This window comes from Trachurus japonicus, chromosome 24 (genome assembly GCF_045865225.1).
Source record: "Trachurus japonicus isolate A0001 chromosome 24, Traja_1.0".
Classification (NCBI taxonomy): Eukaryota; Metazoa; Chordata; class Actinopteri; order Carangiformes; family Carangidae; genus Trachurus; species Trachurus japonicus.
In genome coordinates, this window is record NC_140930.1 from 15,323,682 (window position 1) to 15,349,976 (window position 26,295).

Sequence of the window (26,295 nt, forward strand, 5' to 3'; positions counted from 1 at the left end):
CCACCAGGGATTTACCAGCTATTTTGATCCTCATGAACATCTTTGCCGACAGCCAAGCAGCCACTATTTGGCTCGGTTGAAAAGGTTTTAACAATCGTGCCTCTTCGCTTCACTCCACTCTTGACCTCCTCTTTGTTCTTTTTTTTTTTTTTTTTTTTTTAAATCAAAACTTAGTTTGCTTGTTTAATCCATCTGAAATGTCCTTGGTGTTTCTTCACGAGGAAATAAATGTCCTTGTACTGTACAAGCTACCAAAGGATATGAGGGAATCATTGCTCTGCAGAACTGCAACATGAGTCATACCTAATGTTGTTTCTATTGTACGTTTAATTAGTCAAATATTTTATTTATACTTAATATCTCTGTTGCTGTGAGTTTGGTTTGGTGTTTGAAAATCTTTCGTTATTTGATTTATTTGTGGTCGGTGGCTTAATCCCCTCACCCTCAGCCTCCAGGGCACCCTGAGATGCCCCTAAAAATACCCTCCATTGTAAAAGCGCTCAGTAGGTCTATTTTTTGACTAGGAAGGGGGGAAAAAAAACTCTAAATCTCCAAAATCAAAATCACAGTCTTTAAAAACTCCAGCGTCTTATCTTTCCCTGGAACTGCAGCTCTGTTTTGTGTCCCACCCAGTGGTTTGTCCCTGAGGGGCTGCACAGGAACTCTGTCTGTAGCTTGCAGGCAGTCTTACACACACACACACACACACACACACACACACACACACACACACACACACACACACATGCATAAACTGCATGACTTTGGTTTTATCTATCCCAAATCGGTGCTTCTTGTTCCCTGTCTGACACAGTATTTACAGTCACTAAACTGAGACTGACGCTGTGGGCTGTGGTGATCGATCCAAACGATGTTCAGTCAACGGGCGGCATATTACATATAGATTTTTAACCATAATGAAGTTCTAATTCTCACGCATCCATCGCCTCAAAATCCCAGCTGGGCTGTCTGTAAGATCAATGGAGGAGTTTTTTTTTTTTTTTTTTTCTTAGGGTGAGACTGTCAGATTATTTCATCTCAAAGCTGGACTCCAACCAGCAGGGGCCAGTCCAATTGGAAAGCTCTTCCCCTTCATTGAACAATGTGAACTCTCAGTAAATTGTCTCACAGACAGAGAGAAAAGTATATGTCACACCGGGGCTGAACACAGAGTCTGAACCCTCAATAAAAGGCCAGTTGTAAACAATAATGTGAAGAGCGGGTCAGTTTTTATGAGTTCACAGTGACCAGAGATTTTAAGGTTATCCTTGTGTACCTTTGAATAGATGGTCTGTTTGCCTCCAGACCTCCGCTTAAAGGCATAATGTTTGAAGTTGTGGGTGAAATGCAGGACAGAATGAATATTTATGAAGCAAATATATCAGGAAAGCTTCCATTTTTTTTCTTCTTTAATGCCATCTATGATGCCGTTGAGTTGATACAGGGAATATATTAAAGAGCATGTGTGGGCGTCAGCGGTGATGTTGATGAATATGTGACTTTCCCGGAAAGTATGTTATTACCAGGTGGATTTTGGGCTTGTTATCAGAAACTTCAGTGGAATGTTTTTTTTTTGTGTGTGTGTGTGGTGGGGGCGGAGGCACGGGAGGATTTTGAATACACCCTTTCCCACGCTACCTGTTATTCATCTATCTTTATTCTCCGCTGTCGAAAACAAGCAATTCAAATGAGCGAAAAATAACCTAAGGTAATCCTGTCATGCCTCTGTGACTAAACGCTTCACTTTCTGCACATTTGTCTTTCGCTGGTGCTCTTCTTGAGGGTATTTCCAATGATACCATCTGCACTTTTACTGATATTATTGCTGTCTCTCTTGCTTTTTCTTCATTTTCCTTTATTACTTTTTTTTCACTTCATCCACTTAAGCATGTAATAATTCATCATCATCTCCTTCCATCCATCAGTTTCATTTTGTCTCTTGCGTGGCCGTCTGCTGTCTTTATATCATAATGACAATGTCTACCTTTTTACTCCAAGGGTGTTTGAGTGTGACTCTCTCTGTGTGTGTAAAAGATATTGCCTGCCTTTTTAGTTTTTCTTTCATCACGAGTAAAGTTTTTTATTTTATTTCCGTCCTTCCCCCCAGCCGGGACGTCTTATGTAGTTGTGACGTGGGTTGGACCATTATTTTGACACCAGCTCCATGACCATCAGTTTGAGTTTTTGTTCACACAGTTGGTTTTCTACAGCTGGAAGCAACACTTGATTGGTGCAACACGCTAATTAGTCCAGTCACGTAACCTTTCCACGGCCGGTTCCCCCTCATCAAACGCAGCAGGTTGTGGGTTGGGGGTGCGTGTGCTAATTGTACGGCCACCACAGCTCATGGTGGAGAGGCGATGACGGCAGCTTCAGAACTGATCACGTCTCAGCTGCTTTTTTTTTTCTTTTCTATAAATGTGGAGTAAGTGCGGCTACGTGCTGACAGACCACCCACCATGGTCAAGAATCTCACTTCCCAGGAGATGCCGCAGCACTTGCAATCGTTGTGAGGAGAGCAGCGAAAGTGAAAGAGATGCCCCGCTGGAGGAAAGTAGTGATGAAAGGAAAGAGGGAGGGCTGAAGCCTTTGAACGCCAGTGAAGAGCAGAGTGATAAGAAGTTGGAGGGCCCCCTCAGCAGGACCTCCGGTTTTTAAATTCTGTCCGTTCAGCAGGTTGACTGTATTCACAATTCAATAAGTGGAAATCTTTTTAACTTAAAATGATCTGGTATCCAGGAATGAATTATTTCCTGTTGTAATAGAGACCTCAGTCTTGGTGTTAAATGTATAATCATGTTTAAATATTATGAAATTTAAGCCTAATTTTTTGTCACAGTTATACAAAGAATTAACTGAAAACAATGCATGCGTGTAACCAAGATCCCAAGTGTCTTGTAGGCACACAAATGGCCACTCCCCTGCCAGATCAATAGCTGATTATCAGCCAGCAGCACACAGTGCTCCTAATCAATTTCAATTTCCCTTTTTAAGAGCTTGCATATGTTCTTTTTCTTACTCATGATCACACAGATGTGCCTCGAGGTTCATTATTAAATCCTTGGAATAAGTTATGACTGTGTCTGCATGACCTTTGACCCCCGTCGTCCTCTCCTCTGTCACATCATCGGAGGTCAGATGTCGATTGACTGTCGGTAGAGTGGTTTTTGTAAATGTGCACATTTTGCGGTTTGCTTGTTTCAGGGGGAAGGCTTTTATTGCTTTGACTTTGCTCTTCATGTTATGTTGATTTCCATTACACTTAGCAAGCTTCTTGTTTTGTTTTCATGTTATTGTGGATTTGATCTCGATCCAAATGGACATACAATTGCTCTGATTTGGACAGAAACTAGATTAGCGAGGCCTTCGCTTAGAGTCATGTGGACAGGCTTTGTCAGATGTAACTATGTCATCCTGGCAGTGTGAGCTCCGAGACCGCAGCATGAAGAGAACGATTTCTTTCTGCTTCATGAACACGTTTGTGCCGTTAGCTGGTACAAATACTACTACTACTATGCGTATGCGGTCCAGGTAAATCAGGTACCACTTTCCTCCCAGCTAAAATATGCTTATATTATTGTGTTACAGTAAAACACCAGCACCAGGTCTTTTAATATACAGGAACTGTTCTTTCATCTCTAAACCCCCACTGCGATTTGATCCAGAGTTTGTTATCCCGCCAAATTAGCAGCAAAGAAGAGCTGCTCTGCCAATTACAAACACATACACACAGCAGACACAACACACAAACAACATCAGGGGCCGCGATCTCCCCAGAAAGGTGCTGCCCTCCAACAGGAGGAAGAGCATCAGCGATAACCCGAGGCGCAGGAGGTGATCTCATTGGATGCGGTCTATTTGAAAAGGCTGAGAATTACAGTGGGATCCTACGGCTACATTGATTTTTGCCTGACGCTCTACATTGTAGTGGCAGGGAACCAGGATTAGACGGGATCGGATGAGTCTTTGATGATCCGATGTGGGAATAGCTACTGAGAGTTATACAGTACCATGGTAGGAGAGGCCTGCTATTAGAAATGGGCTACGGGGAAAGAGGAGGAGGTATTTGTTTAACTGTGTTCATTTGGCCGTATCTTGTCTTTGCTCACTCTGGTGTTCAATTTCTCTGTTTGTCGTCCTGAGATACCGTTTCCCAACTTTATTCAAACAGAGCGGCCTCTGCTTCCTCTCGACATCACCTGAGACAGCAAACTGTTTCGTTTCTGCCTCCTCGCCTTCTGCTGCTGCTCTCTGACTCATGTTTTCTCTTTCAGCAGTTTTCTCTCTATTTGTGTTTTTTTTTAAAGCCAAACTGGTTCATGGTGAGACGAGATTAAAGCTACATTTGAGGATTTGATCAAATATATTTTAGATTCAATATACCTGGTCTTCTCTTTTTCCTTTCTTTCTTTCTTTCTTCTTTTTTTTTAACACATTCCTCTTTTTCAGTGTCCTTTCTCTTTAGGCTTTTGTCCGGGGGAAGAATAAAACACTTGTTGATAAATAGAATTGAGCAGAATGAGTAAAAACAAAAATCAGAGGGATGTCTAATACAATTTGAGAGATTTTGGTTTTGTAGGTGAATGTGAATGGACTGTTTGAGTTAGTCCTGGTACACTGAAGTGGAAGTGAGCACAGTTTAGTTGCCTCAACTGGCCTCTCTCTTTCTCTCTCTCATTGCAAAAACATCACTTTCAATTATTTGTCAAAGGACTGTCCACTGTTCTACAACAACAAATGATTTTTCTCAGTAAGAATTCATTTGAAGTCCTGCTTTTGTCAAATATTCACTCCTGTTTTGGCTCTTTTGTTGTTCCCCATCCAGCTCCTGACAGAAATATCTGGGTCTTTAGCTGCTAATTGCTCATCAGCTACATGTCGTCTCTGTATTTTTTGTTGTTGTTGGGCAGATACAGTACATTTGGTTTTAGAGCTTTTTCACAATAAACAACATGCTGCTTAAATAAGGCTGATAATAGTGGTGGGAGAACAAAAAAATAAAACTGTGGGCTGTGAAAACAATACAACTAAAAGCTAAAACTGAACCGTCCTCTCAGCTCTAATTGTCTGGGGGATCATCACTAAATGAGAGTTGCTGCCCACGTTACACAGACTAGTCGTTTAAACCATCTTTTATCTAAGTATATTGCATTATGCAGCTATAAAGGTGTGAGTAAATAAAACGTCTTTGTCCATTTCGAAGGCAATTAAGACTGAGTCATCCTAGACACACAGCTGGAAAAATATAGAGCTGGACTGAATTATCATCATTTCATCTTTCTGTCTCTTTACTCTCCCTGGCTCTCTTCTAGCTTCTGACAAGTTTTTCTGCTCAGCTCCAATGACTTGTCATTATTTTATTATTTATTTTTTGGGGGATATTTTCACCCTTGTCTTTCACTTGGTATAAGTGTTCGTCCTCAGATCTCATCTTTTCTGTCTCTTCTTCTTATTCAGCCAACTTAATTTTTCCTTCTTCTCTCTTTTACTCGTTTTGCCTGAGGGACTGGAAGCGTTACATTCTTACTCCTGTAATGGTCCTAATCCGCTTAGTTTAGTAATGTAGCCTGACATTAACCCCCGACGTCTCCTGCCTTAAGCTCTATATATGTGCGTGTTTACATTCTTAACAAGTGTCTGTTTTTTTTTGTGAATGACAGTCCCGGTTTTTAGAAGTCTGAAGCTTCAGAACCCTTGGTTACCCCAAATTGTCTCACCAAAAGGTTGTTTCATCCTGTCTTTTTAATTTTTTTCCTGTAATCTCAGTTTCCACTCATTGTTGAATTAGTCATGCTCATCAAATATGCCAATTCCAGCCAGTTAATTTTACATCCTTCTCTGGAAAGCCCTCAAACAGTATATATTTGTCACCATACATCAGAAATGCTGTTTAAGTGCCTTGGGTATGTAAATATTTTTAATTAGCTAAGCGCACTTCAAAGTCTTTGTCTTATGAATATGCAACATTGTATTGTATTTTTTTTTCCTCACTTGACAGCCATCTGTCTGCACGGCTTTGATGCACACCACATGTCTGCCCTGCTGTTCAAAAATGCCAACACACATGAGCACGAGAGTCGACAGTCGCACAGTTTACACACACAGGTTTAATGTATGGAAGGCATTTTAATGTTTGCATCTCTTTATCATCACCCTATAAGACCACAGCCGGTACCGTAGCTGCTCCAAACATGTTATCACCCACTGCCTATAGACTTCAAAGCGTTTAGCCTCTGTTTTATAGTATGAACTTCAGATCTTGCCTGTTGCAGTTTGCTGAAGGCAGATGGTATTCAAATAGCGGGATCAGAAATGTAACAGGCTTCAGTGGGTCTGTAGCACAAGAGGGTTGAAACTTGAATAAGAGCAAAGCAAAGGTGCTTGTTTTATTGATTAAAATGCCTGAACGAGTCTCTCTCTCCTTGCAGCAGATTATATCTGCCTAGTCCTTACACACAGTCACACCATCATCGCAGATATACCACTTTCTTCACCCATTCTTTATAACAGCCTTGTGTTTTCCCCTCTCCTCGGCTGGACTGGTAAAGAAGCTGCAGTAGTGAAGCTTTGCATTTTCTTACTTTCATGACTTTCATCCTGTAGCCGCTCTCTGAATAATGATCCTTTTTTAAATTACATCTAAATTTGACTTCTCTCTCCCTCTCTCTCTGAAACTCCACTCTTTCTACCATCCTCCCTGCCCGCACAGGCCTCAGGAAGTGGGTGTGTATAGTGTGTTGAGTTAGTTTAAGGGAGAGAGAGAGGGAGAGAGTGAGAGAGGTAGAGAGAGGAGGGGAAAGGGAGGATACTGATTAAAATAATAAACAGCTGTGTGGAAGAGTGGGGCTAGTGGCCAGAGAGAAGGAGAGCAACAGAGGGAGAAGAAGGAGAGATGGGGACACCACCCAGGGCGTTAGCATGACCCCCACCAGGAGGGAACAAAAGGCTAAAGAAGAAACATAACTTTTTAATAAGTTTCCTCCTACAAGGAGGGGACAAAGGACGGGATGAAGAACGGATCAACCCATCCTTCTTCTCAAGGGGAAAAGATAATCAGCAGAGCTCCGGCTCAAAGAGGCCGACGAGGCAGACTCGCTGCCCGGGATCAAGACGTCAAACCCTGAGGCAGCTCCCTGCCAACACGTGGCTCTGGAGAAAGAAGAAGGCATTCTTTGACTAAGTGGCCCAGTCATGGCAGTGATTAGGAGGGTGTGATAGAGCGAGACCAGACCGGGGCTGCAGACCTGAGGGTCAGGGGAGGAAGGCAGACACTGAGGTGACTGTCTCTTTGAGCCCGTGTTACCTTTTACTCAGGGGAAGGAGACGGCAAACTGTGTGCCTCTTTGTGCCCTCGTCTCTCCTGCTTGAAGTGTGGAGGCTTGTGTGACTGGCAGGGATAAAGTGCTTTTTTTTTTTATCTGTGCAATTGAGAACAAACGCCCCGGCCCTGCCCTGGGTTGGGCTGCCGGACAACGTGTAAACAGCTTCCTTCGTACCCAGAGGGGGGGAAGTGGAGGAAGGGAAGCATAGCAGCAGAGTGGAAGGAGGAGGAGAGCCAGACCTATCCTCCTCGGCCACTGGGCAGTTTGCATCAGCCTGCCTTGTCCCTCAAGACACAAAACCGTTATCTCCGCATTGCAGACCTCCACCCAAGATTTGTTGGATTTCCCTCCCATTTTCAATACCCCGTTCCTGGCCAGAGGAACTCCGCTGTCAGCCTCCAACTGCTACTTTGTCAAATCTCCAGTGGCACCAATCGTCCCGTTAATCCCAGTCCCAGCACTGAAGCATGACTGCGGGGTAGCTGTCAACCTCCACCACCACCACCACCACCACCGACCCCCCGCCCGCATCCCCCCACCCCACCTTCAGCCTGGCTGCCCGTCCGAAGAGGATGCTACGAACATGTGGCGGGATTGGGCGAACACACACGCTGGCATGCATGCGCAAGTGCTGCCACGGGTTGTGTGAAGTGTGTAAACCGCCTGTTTTGGGATTGCGACCTGGATTTGACCGCGTCGTGTTTGATTCTTTGTCAAGAGCGGGATTTCTCTGCGGCCGGACTCACGATCGTTCAGACTTTGGATTTGCCGCTGACTTGTGCCTCGACCTTGAGGGTTTTGACCACAACCACTGGAGGACTTAGCGACCTTTCACCTGTACGACAGTAGGGAAGATGTAGTGACCGCAGCGAGTGGGAGGAGTCAGAGAACACACTCCAACATGATTGGCTTTAACTTCAGCCTGCAGGAGCTCCTCAATAAGTTTGAACAGGTACAGATTTGAGGAGCTGCTTTTGGCCTTCAGTCTGCCGGTGCCTTTTGAATGCAGTTTCAAGCTACGTAGCATGAATACAAACACAACCCCGTCTCCCCTTATGCTGCGGCCTAATGTAGTCCGCTTTATGAGGTCTGAGCAGCCACCGTTGGACTCATTAAAATGGAATAATCGGTTCTGTCCAGCTTTGCTGCTTATTAGGAAGCTCTGTGGTGCAGAGAGAGAATCAGCACAGAATGAAGAGCGTAGACTGTTGAATTGTTGACCTAATTGGTCAAAGCAGACCTTTACTGTAACTACGTTTTTACGACAGGCTCAAAAACAAACAAGGCTTACCCCTGTTAGGGTCATTATTGATTGTCAGTATAAAGTAGCTTTTTTTCTGGGCAGCACATTTGTGTGTGTTTTACTTCAGCCACAGTGTAAACATGTGTTTAATGTTTTCATCCATCTTAAAGCTCCGAGTAGTAGCTGTGACTTCAGTTTGGAGGGAGACTAGCGCTGTCTTATCTATGCTTCAACGAGCCCAGAGCCAGCAGAACTCCATCACTCATTACAGTGTGTGTGAGATCCAGAGCCCATTAACCTTTCTGCTGCCTTTCTACCCACACTTACACTTCTGTGTGTTCCTGTGTGTGTGTGCGGTAGCATGCCACAAAAAGCTGATTCTGTAGCTATTGGTGCTTTTTATATGTTTGTTTACCCGGTGTACTCACAAATATGTGTCACACGCTTCCGTGGTTACAGACATGTCTTCATTGTCTTCAGTTTAGCCTTAAGCTAAATGTTGCTAGTTTGTTTCTGTGAGTGTGAGAGTTGGAAAAAGACAAATTTGAGATTCTTTCCCACATATTGAAAGTTTTCTATCAATAACCCGTGAAACAAACCATGGAGGAGTGGCATGTTGGTGCTCACATGATGACCTGTGGCGCACAAATGTTGTGTGTGTGTGTGCACGTCTGTGTTAGTGAAAGAGAGCGAGAGAGACAGAGTGATCAGTTACCACACTTAAGCTCCAGGATACAAGTCGACATACATAAACTTGTGGCTCAAAGTAGCCTTTCACTGGGAATGAGATTTGAAAGGAGGCTTTTGTAAGTGACTATATGTGCCTTTTGTATGGCTGCACAGCGTGTGTCTTTTCTGTGTGTGTGTGTGTGTGTGTGCTGGTGTGTGCAGTCAGTGTGATTTTAGCAGAAGTAGAAGTGCTAAAGAAAAACAAAAGAGAAGCACTTCGGTAATGACTTGAAATGCAGCCAGCTGGCTCGGTGGCAGAATGACTTTCTGTCTTTCACTCTTCGCCTGTCCTTCTGTCTTCCTTGTTTTTCTCTCTGTCTGTCTCTCTGTCTGTCTGCCTCTTCCTCTCCTTCTCCCTACCGCGACCTTTCCTTTGAGTCGTGTCAAGAATCCAGCAGGTGATTATCCTTGCAGATCACAGTGAGGGATTGACTTCAGCTTTTGTGAAATATCTATTCGCATTCAGTGCGTTGCGGCGCGGCGTCGTGGAGCGCTGTGGTAATTGAAAGGTGTTTTGTGTGTAGTCTGGTTCTGATGTTGCTGGACTTTGTGTTGTCCACTTTTTTTTATTTTATTTCCAAGAACAGTTTCTAGAATAGCTGAGCTGCCGTCACATGTTCCACTTCATGTACACATGGTATGTGTAGTCATGTGTCTCTAACGTCCTCTACATGTGTGTCTCCCATGTGTTTTCCTACATCTTCACTGTCTTGCCTTCATGTATGTGGGAATACATGTGCAATGATGGGTTTGATGAGTGTGATTGTGACTGATGGTGTAGTACAGTAGCCGTGTTAATACTCCTATAGAAAGTTTCCATCACTGCCCGCTGTACACATGAGTATTTTTTTTTCCACAGTGTTTTATTCTGTTCTGCAGACTCAGAACAATCCCCTGCTAAATGTTAATAACTTCTTTTAATAGTGAAAAAAAATGTAATTGGCCGTTTATTTTAATAATGCAGAGACTACAATAAAACAGTGCAGCAACATTAAAAGATTTTTCCTTGATAAGGCAGTTTTACAGCGATTGTGAAATGAAACTCGGTTAATAGCGTCATCCATAACACTGCAATAAGAGGGATACACAACAAGTAATAACCCAGAGGCACTGGAGGTGGATCACGTTGTGCACGGGGTCCAAAGTTTTATTACTCCACCGTTGGAGACCATAGGTACCAACTACGTCTCATTTTGTCCCATTTGCAAATCTGTCTCTGAGCTGCAGGCGGTGTTACACCCCCATCCGTACGGTATTGGAGTCTCTTCTTCATCTGCAGTTGAAATAAGTTGAACGGAGGGGAGTCCCAGTACAGAGAGAGAGAGAGAGAGAGAGAGGGAGGGAAAAAATGGAGCAGTTTTACACATCTAAAAATAAAACATTTGACAGGATCCTCTGCTTGCGTCAGCCCCCCTTGTGGTTCAACCCTCACACACACACAAACACTCATACGTACCCTTTGAGATGTTGTTGTGTAATAGAGGACACACACACGCACTCACACACACATATACATGAGAAAATCGTGCTTCGTCACAGTACTTAATGTGATAGCCCCTTGTAGCCACACTCACACACACACAAACACAGTATTTTGAAATGGCACCTCATTACATTAGCATTGCATTGCATACTGTATCCCAGCATAAAATTAGCAGAGCTTGCCTCGGTGTTGCCCTGGTATAACTTAATGCGGCATTAGTGCGGAGGCAGATATTTCTTTGGGGCTTGCTCCTGGTTGGACTGGGCCTTCCAACTCAGTGAAAGGGTACAAGCTAAAATCTTTTTTCTTGGCAAAAGAGTCAAAAAAGTACTTTAAGAACATTTCGAGAAAATATAAACTTCTCTGCCCCTGTGGAAATGTTGTGAGCAGTATAGCGTGAACTCCCCCAAGACTAGTCTTTGTGACAAAATCCAATGTTATTTTCGGTTCATGAATAATCAGCTGTGACAGTGTAGAGGACTGTGACATCCAATTTTGGGTGCTTGTGATATGAACTTACTTCTGCTGTCCTTGACCGTACAGTACAGTTTCCACAGGAACTTTCCCTGGCGATATGCTCAGCTGTGACAATGCTTCTTTTTTCTCTGTGTGTTTTGCAGGACATCCAGGCTGAGATCGACGCCCACAATGACATCTACAAGAGCGTGGACGGGAACAAGTCGAAGATGGTCAAGGCTCTGGGCAGCTCAGAGGAGGCGGTGTTCCTCCAGCACAGACTGGATGATATGAACCAAAGGTGGAGCGACCTGAAGGCCAAATCAGCCAACATCCGGTAAGACCCCATGGGAACTTAGAAATTGAAATGTTTTATGTTTATGTTAGATTTTTTCCCCACTGTATTGGGTTTTGCAGCTCATATTTCAGCCGGATGCTCTTTTTTGCTGCTCTCATCTCTGCAAAGAAAAAAAATATTTTGGCAGGAGGTCTTGATCATGGCAGTCGTTCAAGTAGGTCTCTGCTTCGGTTTACTATTTTAATCACCCAGTGAATCAAAAAAAGCAAAAGTTAGTTTCAAAGAGACAGAGTGAGAGTCTCATTTGTCAAACAAGAAATCACCCAATCATTAATGTATTTTTCCTTGCTGTTACTATACACCACTGGATCAATACTGACAGCTCCTGAACAGAAAACAGTTGCGTCCATGATGAAACACACACACAGCAAAGCACATTGTAGAATATTAATGTGAGTTGTTGTGTTTCCTATCAGCTGTGCAGACACAGTAGCTCCTGTTTTTCCACTCTGTCCGCCACGGGGAGGACAGGGATGAAAAAGGGACCCGAGAGCCACCACGGCGGCACATAAACTTCTTAGGACAAAGCCAGCGCAGCGTCAGCCACATCCTCGACATAAATAAATATGATTGGTGACGGGTGGCGGTGTGGAGGATGAAGAAAGTGAAGGTGGAAGTGAAGCTGACGGGACCAGATGGAGATGTTCAAAGACAAAGAGGCGGGGAGGGGAAGCGGCTCAGAAGCACAAGAAAGCTGCAGAGGGCAGGGGGAAAGGTTAGGAAGGCTGAGGAGAGATTGAGGGAGATAGAATTTTTTTTTTTTTTTTTACAAAACAAGTGTGGAGAAAGATTCGGTGCTGAAACTAGTTCATTTTGAGTGGGAAAAAATAAATGGGAGTGAGTCAAGGTCAGGCAGTGCAGACATAATAGGCTGGACTTGTTCCACAGGAAGACAGGCGAGAGAAAAATAGATGGGGAGAGATCAGTTTGTGTGCATGTGTATACAGTATGTGTGTGTGTGTGGGAAGTGAGGTTCTGTGTGTGTCGAATGTATACAGCCCATTATGCCTTAATTGCAGTACACGTGTAATTAAGACTAACTTGGCGAGAGGCAATAGGACGTCTCTCTGTACTCGGTGTTCAGATACATTATGCCCACAGGAGAGGAGAAAAAAACAGAAGTGCTCATCAACACATTTCGCACGTGTGTGGCACCACCCACACAATTAGCAGCCAGCTGTGATTCCTTTTTGCAGATAATACCTTCTCCAGTGGGGCAGCAAGCCTCCCCTGAGTGGTCAGCAGCGAGGTCTTTACTGCGGTTTTGTACTTAGCTGATTTTTTATAAGCTTTATGTCTTGTTATATAATACGTTTACTAGAAATGAAATAATATGGGGCTTTACTCCTGCATGAGAACAAACCTTAGCCTTTATAAGATGCTAGTTCTGGAAAGCAAGGAGCAATGCTGCAGAACAGATTTGTCAATACAAAAGCTGTGTCTGTTTCAGCAGTGAAATCTGTAAATATACAGTATAGTAACAGTTAAAGTGGATGGTGTTTGTCGGCAGAGCCCATCTGGAGGCGAGTGCTGAGCGTTGGTCCCGTCTGCTGGGCCTCCTGGAGGAGCTGTGGAGGTGGATCTGCATGAAGGATGAGGACCTGGCCAAGCAGATGCCCATCGGAGGAGATGTGCCCACCTTGCTGCAGCAGCAGAACCACTGCACGGTGAGTACGACTGCCTCAGGCGCTGTTCCTGCCACCTGCTGCAAGATTTATCATGCCTTGTCCCTCATTGTTTTCATCAAGTCTCCAACAAGAGGAGTTTTTGAATCCGTTACAGTTTTGATGCTCTGGAGAAAAAGGGGAGTACAGATTTATTCTGTGTATAATTCAGCAGCTTGATGCATTAAACAGCATGTTATCTACTGCGAAAGTATTTTCTCTAATGGACTGTGCTTGATTGACATCTCCCTGACCCTTCTATCCGTTTTTCGCTACTGTAGGGGTTGAAAAAATTGATCATTGCCATTGATTCACGGGGCTCTGTCTTCGCCCGGAGCAGAGGCTGAAATAAACATTAAAGCCTCAGTGGGTGTATTTGGTCTAAATTTAAGTCAAAGGCAACAGGGGGACTGAGAATTTTCATTACATGCATGCATCATGTTGATAAAATGACCACTGTCACGTCTTTGGATGCACAACCACTGTCATCCTTTGTGACTCAGGAGGGAGGGAGGAAGCTCTAGTGTGGCTAATAACTTTAACAGTGTACCATTCAACTCAAGGATCCCAATAAACCATGACAGTGCGTCGGCTTTCACAAAACCAGGACTGTGAAACTGAGGCATCGTTGGCTTTATTTATTTATAACCTGTGTTGCCTCAAAATGTCAAAATGTCAAAAAACCCTATATATACAATACATCGACAAAAACACACTCAACGCTTCTGTCTACATAATTAAGCATCATTCTGGTCCCAGACTAGGCCAGTAACAGCAGCGTCTGACATTAACAATAGAAAAAAGACTCATCCTGATCCTACCTGTGGTCTGCAATCTTCCTGACCACAGTGGAGAACCAGGGAGTGTTGATGCACAGTACATTGTATTCAGTCTCTACACTTACAGTACAGTACAGTATGCCAGTGAGATGATACCGTGACTTGGAAGCAGTTGCAATAATCACCGTGACATTTTCAAACGTCCGACTCATCAGCATTGCGGTTACACTACATCCATCTAAACTGCACGTTGCAGCAGTCGGGCCTAATCAGTGTTTTATGTCTCCATGGTAATTCATCGGCAGTGTTACAGTCACTGGGCAGCAGCCGTATGCAAAAAAAACTCACATCAGCAGGAGAGTTGATGTAAAAAAAATAATGTTTCATTCTTTAAATCATCACTTACCCATCACCTTTACACCTCACTGTGTTGCTTATTCTGAAAAGTGATCAGTACCGTCATTGTTGCCGTGTCTCATTCATTCACACCTCCGTCATCACTGCTTTCCACTTTGTGCGATCCCCTCTACATTATTTATTCCAACCACTGGTTATTGTGATGGTGCGTTGAAGTGTAATTGCTTTCAGATAGATGACTCACCCCGTGGCTACTCCCCAGTCCTCTGGCCGCCGCCGCCGCCGTCGTCAATGTTGCTCTTGACATCATAATGTGTTTCTCCGCACCTCGTTCGCCACACTATTATTTCGTCGCCCAAAACGCTCTGAGAGTAAACACACGTGCAGCCATGCGTGGGCGCAGGATCACAAACACACTTAGACAGATTGGCAGACTTGCTTTTGGATGCGCGTGGCGTGGCGTGTGCACACGACCGACACAGACACATTCAACCTCCTTTCTTTCATGCCTGTAAGCGTGTGTGTGTGTGTGTGTATTGTGTAACGGCGGCTAGACCTTCGTATAGCAAAAGCAAAACTGTGCATCTGCTCGAAGGATGTGTGAGGTTTCGTTGCAGCGTGACAAATTTCTAAGCATTTTTTTGGAAGATGCAAAACCAGTGAAGACTGATCACACAACTGCACAGGTAAATTTGTTTCCAAACAAATAATGAAATGAGATATGTCCTCAATTATAAAGAGCTGTATCAACACAGTTACACTGAAGGGGAAAGAAGTTAATGACAAAAAAATGAAAAAAACAAAACAATGACAGGAGAACAACAAAAGAGAAAAATGGATACATTAGAGAGACAATTTCATACTCCACCCGGACACATTGGGTGCATTCTTGCTGCCACTTAGAAAAGAAAAAATATCAATATAAGACAGAGATAAGTGATCAGCTGTGAAGACAGAGTCTGGCTCTTTCTAACGGCAGATGATCAATTTCTTGGCTGCATGAATGTCTGTTTACGGTAACACTTTATAATACTGTAAGTACACACTACTAAGCATTAGTTAAGCATTAATAAATACTGAATTCGCGTGAATACTCATTAGTATGTAGTTTATCAATACAGTTACAGTAGTGCTTATCAATTTCTAACTGTGTTTATAAACTACATACTAATGAGTATTCATGTGTTATAAATGATAAATTCAGTATTTAATGCTTAACTAATGCTCAATAATGTATAGTTATGTGTTAAGTGTTACCCTGCTTACTGTTGTCCTTTGATGATTATTGAGAACCATCATACTAAACTTTTAGCTGTCGAGACTGTGAAAACAGAGTTTTTCTGTGCCTGAAATGTTTTAAAAACAGATTACTGCAGCCAGGACTGTGCCACACAACCAGGGAGCGAACGGAATACAATCCAGTTTGAGAGATGGACTCAAAAAGAAAGAGATAATCTGCCGTGTTGTTTCCCCGGCGCTGTGAACCTTATATCTTTCTAAGTTTTAGTTTCACCTCTGTTTTGAGAGATGAGACATTTACGGTCTGGTCCCGGTTAATCAAAATTTGCCCTCTGAGGTCTGAGATGATGTTGAGGCTCCCTCTGTGTTTTGTACCTACCAACCTGATGGAGAGTGTAGACAGGCTTCAACCCAGCAGATCAGACAAGCTCCATTAGATAAGGAATGGGGCTGAGAGCGCACAATAACCTCAAGAGAATACAACCGTCCTGCATCTCCACTTTCACCTTCCTTTTCTCATTACCCTCCTTCAGCTCCTCTGTCATTCCTCTCTGCATCTCCTTTCTTTACACACATCCTTTCTTCATTCCCATCTCACTCTAGCCTGTCTCTATTCCCTCGTCCGTCTCCAGGTCTTCTGGCTTTCAGAGCGCTGGAATAAGAAATAATGGAACAGGGGAGTTGAAAGTGAGGCAGGCTCACTTTTCATTTGGACTATGTTATAGTTTTCCCTCTGCTTCCGTCTCTGTATTCTTAATAGATTGGCCTGGAGGTCTCTGCGACCCTGAGAGTTATGAGGGGGCTGAGCAGCACAAAGAGCCGGGGCTTTGAACACGTCATGCTCTATTACTTGCTTACACCAACAGGCACACACATTTGAGTCCCTTGTGCTCACGCAAAAACATAGACACACACTTCAATCACTCAGCGGTACACACACACGCACACACATACACGCTCATGCCAGCTGCTCTGTCACAGAGATGAAGGAACTGTGTACAGCTATATGGAAATTGGTATCTATGAGGTAGGGAGGGCTTAGAACAGCTAAGTGGAAAAACCTGCCTTTTTTTCTTTTCTTTTTTTTCGGCAAGACTCAGAGAGATAAAAGAGGAAGGCTAAGCCACTTAGCCCAACAGAGAGAAACGGATATTGCTGTTATTAAAGAATCAGAGGGAAGAAAAATATGAGGAAGCAGTGGTCCGAACAAGGAGACAAGAAAAGTGACGGACAGGAAGCAGAAAACAGAAATACACACAGATCAGGAGAGAAGAGGGAGGATGGGGGTTTATATGAGGAGGAAAGGCGGCTGTGTTTGTTTTAGGATATTCTGTTTCCCACACAACTGTTGCATTAACTTCTGTTTACTTATGTGAAACACCCAAAGAATGTAAAGTGTGAGAGTGGGGGGAGGGGAGGGGGGGCGTCTGTCCTGTATTACTGTCTATTGATCTGTGTCTTGTGTTTTTCCCTCTGCTGAAATGGCCACAGTAGCATTTATTAATCGCACATTCAATTATCCATTAAAACGCCCTTTGTCACAATCCATCTGATTAAACTCATCAATCTGCTCTATTAAATTAACGGCTTTTGGATCAAGGAGTGGGAACGGGAGACCAACTGCTCGTGGGCATTTTTAATGACTCTTATCTTTCAGCAACAGTTGGCTTTTTGTCGACGTTATTAGGTCCGTCCAATCTGGTCTTTTTACAAAGCTCCTTCAGATGATTCACACTGAGTAAATATGAAGACAAACAGGCAGAGCGTGAACATATTTACATTCAATTTACTTTCTCAATTGTCTGAATTTGCCGAAGTAATGTACATTTACCCTCTGCAAAGCGAGGAGGCCCACAGAACCCATCTTAATCATTGTGCCTGAATGATTGATTAGCACCATTTGTACCTGAACGGACAGGTCGTAAAGGAGAATGAAATGGATTAAAGTGCTGTGCTGGACTTAACCTTATCTCTTCGGAAAGCAAGGACTCTTTTTTTAACTCACTTTTGCTTCGCTTTGATTAACTTTTACATTTTTTTTGTCTGCTTCCTCTACACGTCGGGAGCTGTTCTGTTCCTGTGTTAGACTTGTGTCTGGGCGGTCTGTGGCCTTGTCATTGAATGACGTCTTTGTTTTAACTTTGCACACTTGCAAAACAACACAGCATTATTGTCCAGGGAAATATGCTTCAAGTACACCTCAGCAATATCAAACATAACAACAAAAATATGCAATAATTTCATTTCATTTTAACAATAACTCAAAAGACGACGAACCCTTCTGACTGCAGCTCCACCGAGCTGCAAGGTCATTGGTTTTATTCTCAGCTATTGTCATCAGCTTTGTTTGACAACATGTAAAACAATCAGATTGCAAATCAGTGTTGCCAGTTGAAGTAATGACTAGTAATAACAAAGAGGAGAAACATCTCATGTAGCTTGAGGTTTAAAATTCCAGTTGCATTGGAAGTATGGGGCTGCTTGAAAATATTCATTTTTTGCCAGAAGCATCAGAAAATGCCGCTTCATGTTGTGTAATATGGATTTAAATCAGTGCAGTGGCAGCAGCACAGTGTTGTAAAATAAACATACCCCATACATAATTTACGGGAAATCATAAAAACAACTCTGTTGTCTCACTGAGGAAACATATATATATATATAAATTATTATTTAACTTCCTGTTTTATTAGCTGCAAAGCTGACATCTCGACACAACTGTTGGCATTTTACAGCCCTGTGGGTGTTTTACTTATTTAAAAATGGCCAAGGCTGGAAGCAGTAGATTAGTAGAGCATGTCAGAGAGCATGATTTCAAACAAGCACCACCTATCACTAGCTTTTAGCCGCTCGAAGATAACAGTGGATGCTAAGGGGCGAAGGGGCAATTAAATTCTTAGGCTGAGTCACTGTGTGGCTCCTTCATTAAGTATGCAACTGTGTGAGGTTACAGAAAGTCTAAACTAATGCCTAAAAATACTTTGTTTCTTTTAGCGTTGTTCTTATGTTTGCTGGAGGAAAAGTAGAAGTAATCAGCTGCTTGACAGTTTGTGATTTGTTTGGATTTGACCTCCTACTTTGAAGGCTCCTTGAGTCCCCGTCAGGTGCTTTTTCTGATGCTGAGAGCTGAAGTGATTTAGTGATCCTTTCAGGCGGCTTATTTAGTTCCTGGAAGAAGATGAGGGGTGTGGTAATATTGCAAAGAGGCCGAGATAGCAGGCGGTTTGAGAGCGGGAAGAGGGATGTTTGGCAGAGCCCTGAAAGTAGCTGTGTTGTGATGTTATCTTATCGGCGCCACAGCACAGGGGCACACAGCGATAAGGCTTTGCTGCGCCGCTACGGCCACACACAAACGCAGACGTGGACACAACCCCCCCCCCTCCCACACAAACACACACACACACAATCATTCAGACACTGATACGCACACACACATACACACATACACACATACACATGGCCAAGGTCACAGTCGCTGTGCAAAATAGATGCCCTAAGTATTGTGGTACTGACAAGAGTCTTTTCTTTCCCAGGTCTTAAAAAATCACACAAACCCAGACCACGCTCTGATGTGCCAATGTCGAAAGCTGTTAAAAAAGAAGCGGAGCAAAGTGAAGACCTGCCACTTTTTATATCTGACATAGACGGCCATGTTTTATCACTCACAGCCCAGCTGGGGATTTCTTGTTTAAAACCTGCTTTATTCTTAACCTGAAAGCCGTACACGTGTTTGATATTTACCTCTCATGCTGCCTCTGAAGTGCAGGTCCCTGTGTGGCGCTCTGATAATGTGAGAGCTCGCCGAAAGTTTCTCTAAAAAGTGCTTGTTTGAGTTTTAGCAAAAAGGTCTTTGCTGTCGCCGTCTGTCTGAACTGCAAGGATACCCAGCGGGTGGATGACAGGCAGAGTGGCTGTCGCTAACGTGGGAAATTAGTTGGCAAAACTTGTGTTGCCGTCGTAACAACTTTCACTGGCTTTGTTTGTCTCTTTGGGTCCAGTTAACACTGAAGGGCGACGTCTGGGGGAACACTACTGTGATCGATTTCAACATTTATTGTAATTGACATGTGATACAGTTAAATAGGGCAAACTAAGGCTGGGTAATTTCATTATTATGTTATTCAATTTAATCTTTGGAGTTCATGCTTGACCTTGGAATCAACAGTCGACTAAATAATCGGACCACAACGTACAGTGAGTAGCTGTCCCTGAGCTTTTAGTCACATCACTCAGTCTTCATCAGCAGATCGAGTTTGTGCTGTTGTCATGGAACTGTAAATGTAAACAAATATGTTTTATTTGACAATAAATGCAGTGAAAATAGCTGTTAAATGCAGCTTTACTGAATTTTCAACCAATTGTCAAGCAACATTGAGCAAATTAGCTGGAAATGTTACACAATGTATTAATAACCAATACTAAATAGCATCAGAGGACTGATCCAAACATATAAGAAGCTGTTGCAAGAATGATTCACTCTTGTTAAGGTCTTGTGTAAATGGTCGTCATTCATATCAAGTCCAAGCTTTTTCTGGAGCTTTAAACTTCATCTCTTGCAGTGGCAGTGCAGTTTTCTCCATTGTCATCCATCTGTCATTTTCATACAGCTAAAACAGAGCTCTGTTACAATAGGAATTGGGAGGAACATATTGTAGAGCAGACGCTTGCTGGTTTGATGTTGTAAATATCAGTTCCCCTTAGATTTGGTTGTAATCAGGCGACTCTGATTTATCCGACCAGAGATGTTTCCACCACCAGGATGTTTGTTTGTGCTCAAACTGAGCTGCCTATCTGTGATGTGCAGGGGATGCATTTCACCGTAACATTACAAAACCGATTGCAGAATATTTTACCTGCTAAACACCACCAAACACCAAAAGGTGTTTGTGAATAAACAACCTCCTCACACTCGATGCGGTTGCCTCTTAAGCCTGATTCGAGACACACCACAAATCTGTGAGAGCAAAACAACAACAAAAAAACACAAGTAACCAAAAAGTTGGATGTGACTGGTCGCTGTCCTCACAGCTTAGTTCCCCACCTTCCTTTTCTTATCTCTGCTGCCCATACACTCCTCTTTTGCTCTTCCTCAATCACCTCTCATTTAGTTTCTATCTCTCAAGGTCCCCTCTCCGAGCTACCTGCCTATTATGGTTCCTCCATGTGAGTGGGGAGGAAATCATTGGAACGGAGGAAACCATTTATTAGCAGGGGTGATTTAATTTGTGTTCAGCAGGATGCTCCATTTTGGCATGAGGGTACATTTGTCTGCAGTAGAGTGTATAAAATTGTCATTGCAGTGGTCTGAACTTAACTTTTCCAGGACCCTCCTGCCTTCAGTTTGCCTTTTTATTTAGTAACTAGAACAAAAAATAACGCTTCCCAGTCTCCTCTCATGTCTTCAGATGCCGCTGTGTGTGTGTACAGTGTTATGCAGCACAGCATGTTGTCAGTCAGTGTTGTGCGTGTGAATTTTTGGCATCTCATCTCCACTGCGCTCGTCTGTTTGATAAAGTCTGATAAGTGCGAGACTTTATCAAAGAGAGTCGTCCCATCTAATCAACGTGCCTCGTGGTGCCGTCGACTGCGTTGCCTCCTCACAAAGTAATCACACACTCCGATAGACAATGAAGTCCCCCGGGGGTCACGCTTATATTAAAACAAGAATAATTATACTGTTACATGCGCGCTCACTCCCTCTGTCGAGATTTATCGCCCGCTGTGAGCGGCGGCAGGGCTCAGCAGTTGACGCAGGGGTAAGAAAAGTGTCCATCAAACCGCTCTGCAAACTTTTAATAACACACAGTGGATGTGTAAAAGCATATGTTTGTGTGTGTGTGTGTGTGTGTGTGTGTGTCTCTTGCAGTATGAGCTGCTCTCTAAGCGGATGAGCAGGATATGTGGTATTGCTGCCTCTGTGATGATAATTCCTGCAGGGTTGTAGCACCCAGCATCTCACTTTATTCTGCGGATCACTCAGCTAATTTCACACCGACCCCAAGGAAATGCCCGGTTTGACCCCGCGTTCCCGCTTTCAATCGCAGCTCTGTTCTCGAATCTCTGGCTCCCGCTGACCCTCCGCTGCTCTCTGGCTCTCCCTCTCTCTGCCTCACCTCGTGCTCTCCCTCTTAATAAAGGAAGACCGGGCAAGGAAAGCGGTTTGTTATGCAGCAATCACCTAATTAGCGGTCGAGAGTGTTGTTTATCTCCTGCATAAGCTGAACATAAACATCTGCAGTCGCTCGGTGGTCCTGTGTGTGTGTGTATGCATGAGTTAATCATAAGAGCCTTTCATAATATTATGAAAGAGGAGCAGATTTAAGCAGAACTGGTTGATTAGTAGATATTTTGTTGGAGGAGGGGAGCAGAAATCAGGATGCAACACCATGTTTTAAATACTCCAGGTTCATTTCTAGTTCATTGGAGGATAAAAGATCAGGAAACATGCACACACCTGCAGAGGAAATGCATTAATTACACCTTTTACAATTGTTTAAAACAAATTCCAGGAGATGCAGGAGCTCACTTGGAAAATGCTCTGTCCATGTGGAACAATAAGGATCATCACACAGTGCAATTTACCTCTAATGACTGATGTGTGATTGCATGTATTAACTCCCTTCTCTGTGTCTCTCCTGCAGACGCTACGGTCAGAACTGAAGGAACGTGAGCACTTGGTGGCCAGTACTTTGGATCAGGCTCGGATGTTTCTCGCTGATCAACCGATCGAAGGTCCCGGAGAGCCACGCAAGAACCTGCAGCCAAAGACTGGTGCGTTTGCGCTCTCTTAAATAATCGTCTTCATATTTATATAAACTGTTTGGAAAAGAAACAGAAGGACATGATTATGTTGTGTGAGAGAACAGCTATATTTCATCCCGCTGTAATTTAAATGAATGAATTCAAATTAATGGCTGAGGTCTGGAAAGCAATTTTGAAATAAGAAATGTTATTAAAACTATTATTGCTGCACCACTTATAGCTCATATTAACCATCTTTTCCTCCTCCCTATTATGGAAAATTACATTAAATCAGAGCTCATATTACGCCCCAGGTGGTCTCGTCTTGCAGCAGTACATTAAGTCCTCCAGTATAAAAGGAGAGGCAGCTGATTGTATGTAGTCTTGAAGCACTTTATCCATTAAGCTTTACCATTTTGACTGACTGGTGGGGAGTCCCTTTACACTGTCACTGTCTGAAATCACCATGGTAACCACACTTATTAAGCTTTGCACCTGTTTGTCAGATGCAGGTGTCGAGACTGGAGTCACAGTTTGTGTGCCATTTATGCAACTGTGTGCACTGTGTGTCTCGCTCCTAATTGTACATTCACTTACAGGAAGATCTTGTAAATGGGAAGAGAACATAACAGGCAATATGAGTGATTACTGTACAGTAAAGGTGGATGGGGAACATTATGGTTTGTATTCATCAAACTGGAATTTGAATTTAAATATCGATGTGGTTAAACTCACTAAATACTCAAGCTAACCTTGCTTTGTTTTGTAAAAAAATACTGCCCCACTACGCTGCTCTGCCTTTTCAGGGCTTTACGTATAGGACATAAAGTTCATACCCAGAAGAGGGTAAAAAATAGTGCTGTAGGATGACTCAAGAGAGATGACATCACCTGGCCTCCTTCCTGTTTCATGATGCGAGGGGTATCAGTTATTAAACCCTTTTGTTTCAGTATTTGGAGACATTTGTTGCCCTCAATGGACAAGATACAGTCGATAGATAACAGGAAATGAAGGCAATGACACGCATCAGAGATTCTTGGCTGGACTTAAACCGCAGGGACACTGGATTACCTGTTCGCTGTCTTACACCCTTAAGTCACAAAAATGCCCCCGTAGAGTCCCGTTTTTGTCCAGTTTGTAGCTCTAGATCAAAGATGTCTCTCGCCCGGTACATTCTGTACTAAAAAGCGCTTAGACACAGCAAACCTGTCTGGTTGTCTTCATCCCAAATGTGAGGACTTATTTGGCTCAGTTTCAAGGTTAAGTACCAGTCAGTAAAATCCCAGCTGGTTCTAATATCAATATATAACAAGAGCTCAGGAATCAAATATGCGTCGCCTCATTCAGCATTTCCTCTCAGTCTCTGTTGGATGCAGCAGGGAAGTCTTGGTTAAGTCAGCACATTTCCCTCCAAACTAAAAACCCTACTGTGTAAATAATTAAACCAACCCAAGGGGCTGTGTAGAGGTGTGGCGAGACTTCAGAGCACAGACCGATAGGCTTGTTGTCTGTGATCTTTGATACGGATATCAAAGCAGCGTCTCATTGTATAAATAGATAAAAAGCTGGTTTAAGATCACAGGCTGTGCTTGTTGTGTAATCAGAGGAGACAGGATTTCTCAGAGTGACGCTGCGGTGAAGTCTTAACGATTTTAATTGTCCTACATTCCTGTACTCTGTTAGTATTTTGTTTTGTCACTGCTACTAAATTGACTTTCGCTGCGTTGTTTGCTCCCCACATTCTTCATTACAAAAGACAAACACCATCACACTGTGTGTCTACACGAGTGCAAACTGCTCTACGTCTGGCTGATGTTTGCCTCGTGGGTCTAAAGGGGGAAGGAGGGAGAAAGTGAAAAAAAAAAGACTTGCAGAGGTGCAACAGGTGAACATGGTATTTCAGTCATTACCCTGGAGATGAGACCTCAAAGCTCATAAAAGCTGCTCGTCTTTTTTTTGTAGTTGGAGAGCAGGTTTCTCTGCCGACTCCTCTCTCTCCTTTTTGTCTGAATCCTCCTATAAGTCACAATTACCTCGTCCTCTCACCTTTCATGCTATCATCATTCTCTCTCACACCTTATTTTCTTTCTTCTGGTCACTTTCATCATGCCTCAGCTGCCTCCACGCCCACCCGCCCTGTAATTGATATCCTTTTTTTTCCCCTTTTTTCCTTTTGGTCTTTTCTTCTTCTTTCCCACGTCATTTTTTAACTTATTTTGCCCAAGCAATAAAAGAAAAAGAAAAAAAAGCACATAAAACACAAAACACACAAATAATACAAGATGACATGCAGGAACGGGGAATACAGTATGTGGGACATTAACATAAATGATTAAAAACAGCACTGAGAAATTATGTTTGCAGATTGTGAAAAAAAGAAGTAATAAATGGCAAAACTATACAAAGAAACACAGTTGAGGAAGTAATTTCTCTCCCTCCAGACCTCACACCGGAGGAGAAGGCCAGAGAGTTGGCCCGGGCCATCCGCAAGCAGACAGGCGAGGTGAGGGAGCGGTGGGAGCGGCTGAAGGGACACGTGGGCGGCTGGCACACGCAGGTGGAGCGAGCCTTGGAGCGGCTCCAGGAGCTGCAGAGCTCCATGGACCAGCTCGACCTGCGGCTGACACGGGCAGAGGAAGCCAAAGCTACGTGGCAGCCGGTGGGGGATCTGCTGATCGACTCCCTGCAGGACCACATCGAAAAGACAATGGTGAGACAGCAGAGTACTGTAGATGTTTACGCTATTAGACTATCACAGGGTTCCCATGCGTCCTGGAAAACATGGAAATTGGTTGACCGATTTTCCAGTCATAATTTCTAAACATGGAAGAGATTATTTCATTAATTAGAGCCATAGACTGCACATCTTTAAATCAGACTTCTGGGGGTGAGAGAGGAATTCACATAGAAACAATTATGCACAAAATAGGGTACAACTGTTGAAATGAACACATCTCCAAAGCATGAATGGGATGAGGGATGTATTAGTGTATGGTGTGATAACTTGTCTGTTGTACTGTAGCAGCTGAAAATGTCCTGGAAAAAGTCCTGGAAAATGATTTCAAGAAAAGAGTGGGAACTCTGTATTATCATCATTAATCATCGTCATCAGTTAGAGTTAGACAATCCTCTCCTCTGCATGTCAGCTTCAGTCTTATATTCTTTTACTCACAAAATCTAAGTTATGGCCGTTCACTGTGAATCGTCGGCGTGTAACACATAAATTACTGATTTAACCTCAGTTTGATCAAGTAAAAGTGAAACTGTGCATCCATGAAATAAGTGCGTGCAGGAATGTGAGTGAGACTTTCACACATTTTCCACTTTTCTACTCAGTTTTTTTTTCCGGACCAGAAGAGTGTGTGATTTGCTGATGCACTGGCTTTGATTGTTCTGTCTCATTTGTCTCATCAAAATCAAGAAGGTCTTTTCACCTGGCCTCTAAAAAACAGGCAACACATTTGGTCAGTAAGCAGAAAAATGACAGCGTGATAACAAACGAGCAATATCCAAGAAAAGTTGAACTGTTGTACGGAGCGTGGTTCTACAACCAGCCCCCGGATTCAACTTAGCTCGGATAATCACGACCCGGATGACTCCACAGTGAATGAAGGAGCGATAAGGGAGAAGTTGAGGACAGATGAGAAATAGTGGCGGCAGAAATAATCAAATCACGGTTCACGAGGTCGTACGAGGAAACGCAGCTGCTGCATTAATTTGGCCGCGTGTTGCACCAACTCAGATCTCAATAGCTGACTCCCTGTCCAATTACAGTACATCTCTCAATATCCATTAATAGATTACAACAACCAAAGTGTGTACGAATTGAGCTTGATATTAACAGCCAAGGTAGAGACTGTAAATGCAAATTGTAGTACAACAAAACACAACTCCCTTTAGGCAAAAAAAAAACAAAAAAAAAAC

General features: G+C 43.3%; 1 protein-coding gene across 6 annotated transcripts in view; it reads left to right on the forward strand.

The window, feature by feature from the left end:
• utrn (utrophin) overlaps nucleotides 1–26,295 on the forward strand; it is a 172,271-nt gene that overhangs the window by 91,222 nt on the left and 54,754 nt on the right. For all 6 annotated transcript variants that reach the window (XM_085771343.1, XM_085771341.1, XM_085771344.1 and 3 more), the window contains 4 exons: nucleotides 11,398–11,570; nucleotides 13,102–13,258; nucleotides 22,272–22,401; nucleotides 24,813–25,081. In XM_085771343.1, the coding sequence (XP_085627469.1) occupies nucleotides 11,398–11,570; nucleotides 13,102–13,258; nucleotides 22,272–22,401; nucleotides 24,813–25,081 (729 nt within the window). The remainder of the gene's footprint in view (nucleotides 1–11,397; nucleotides 11,571–13,101; nucleotides 13,259–22,271; nucleotides 22,402–24,812; nucleotides 25,082–26,295) is intronic.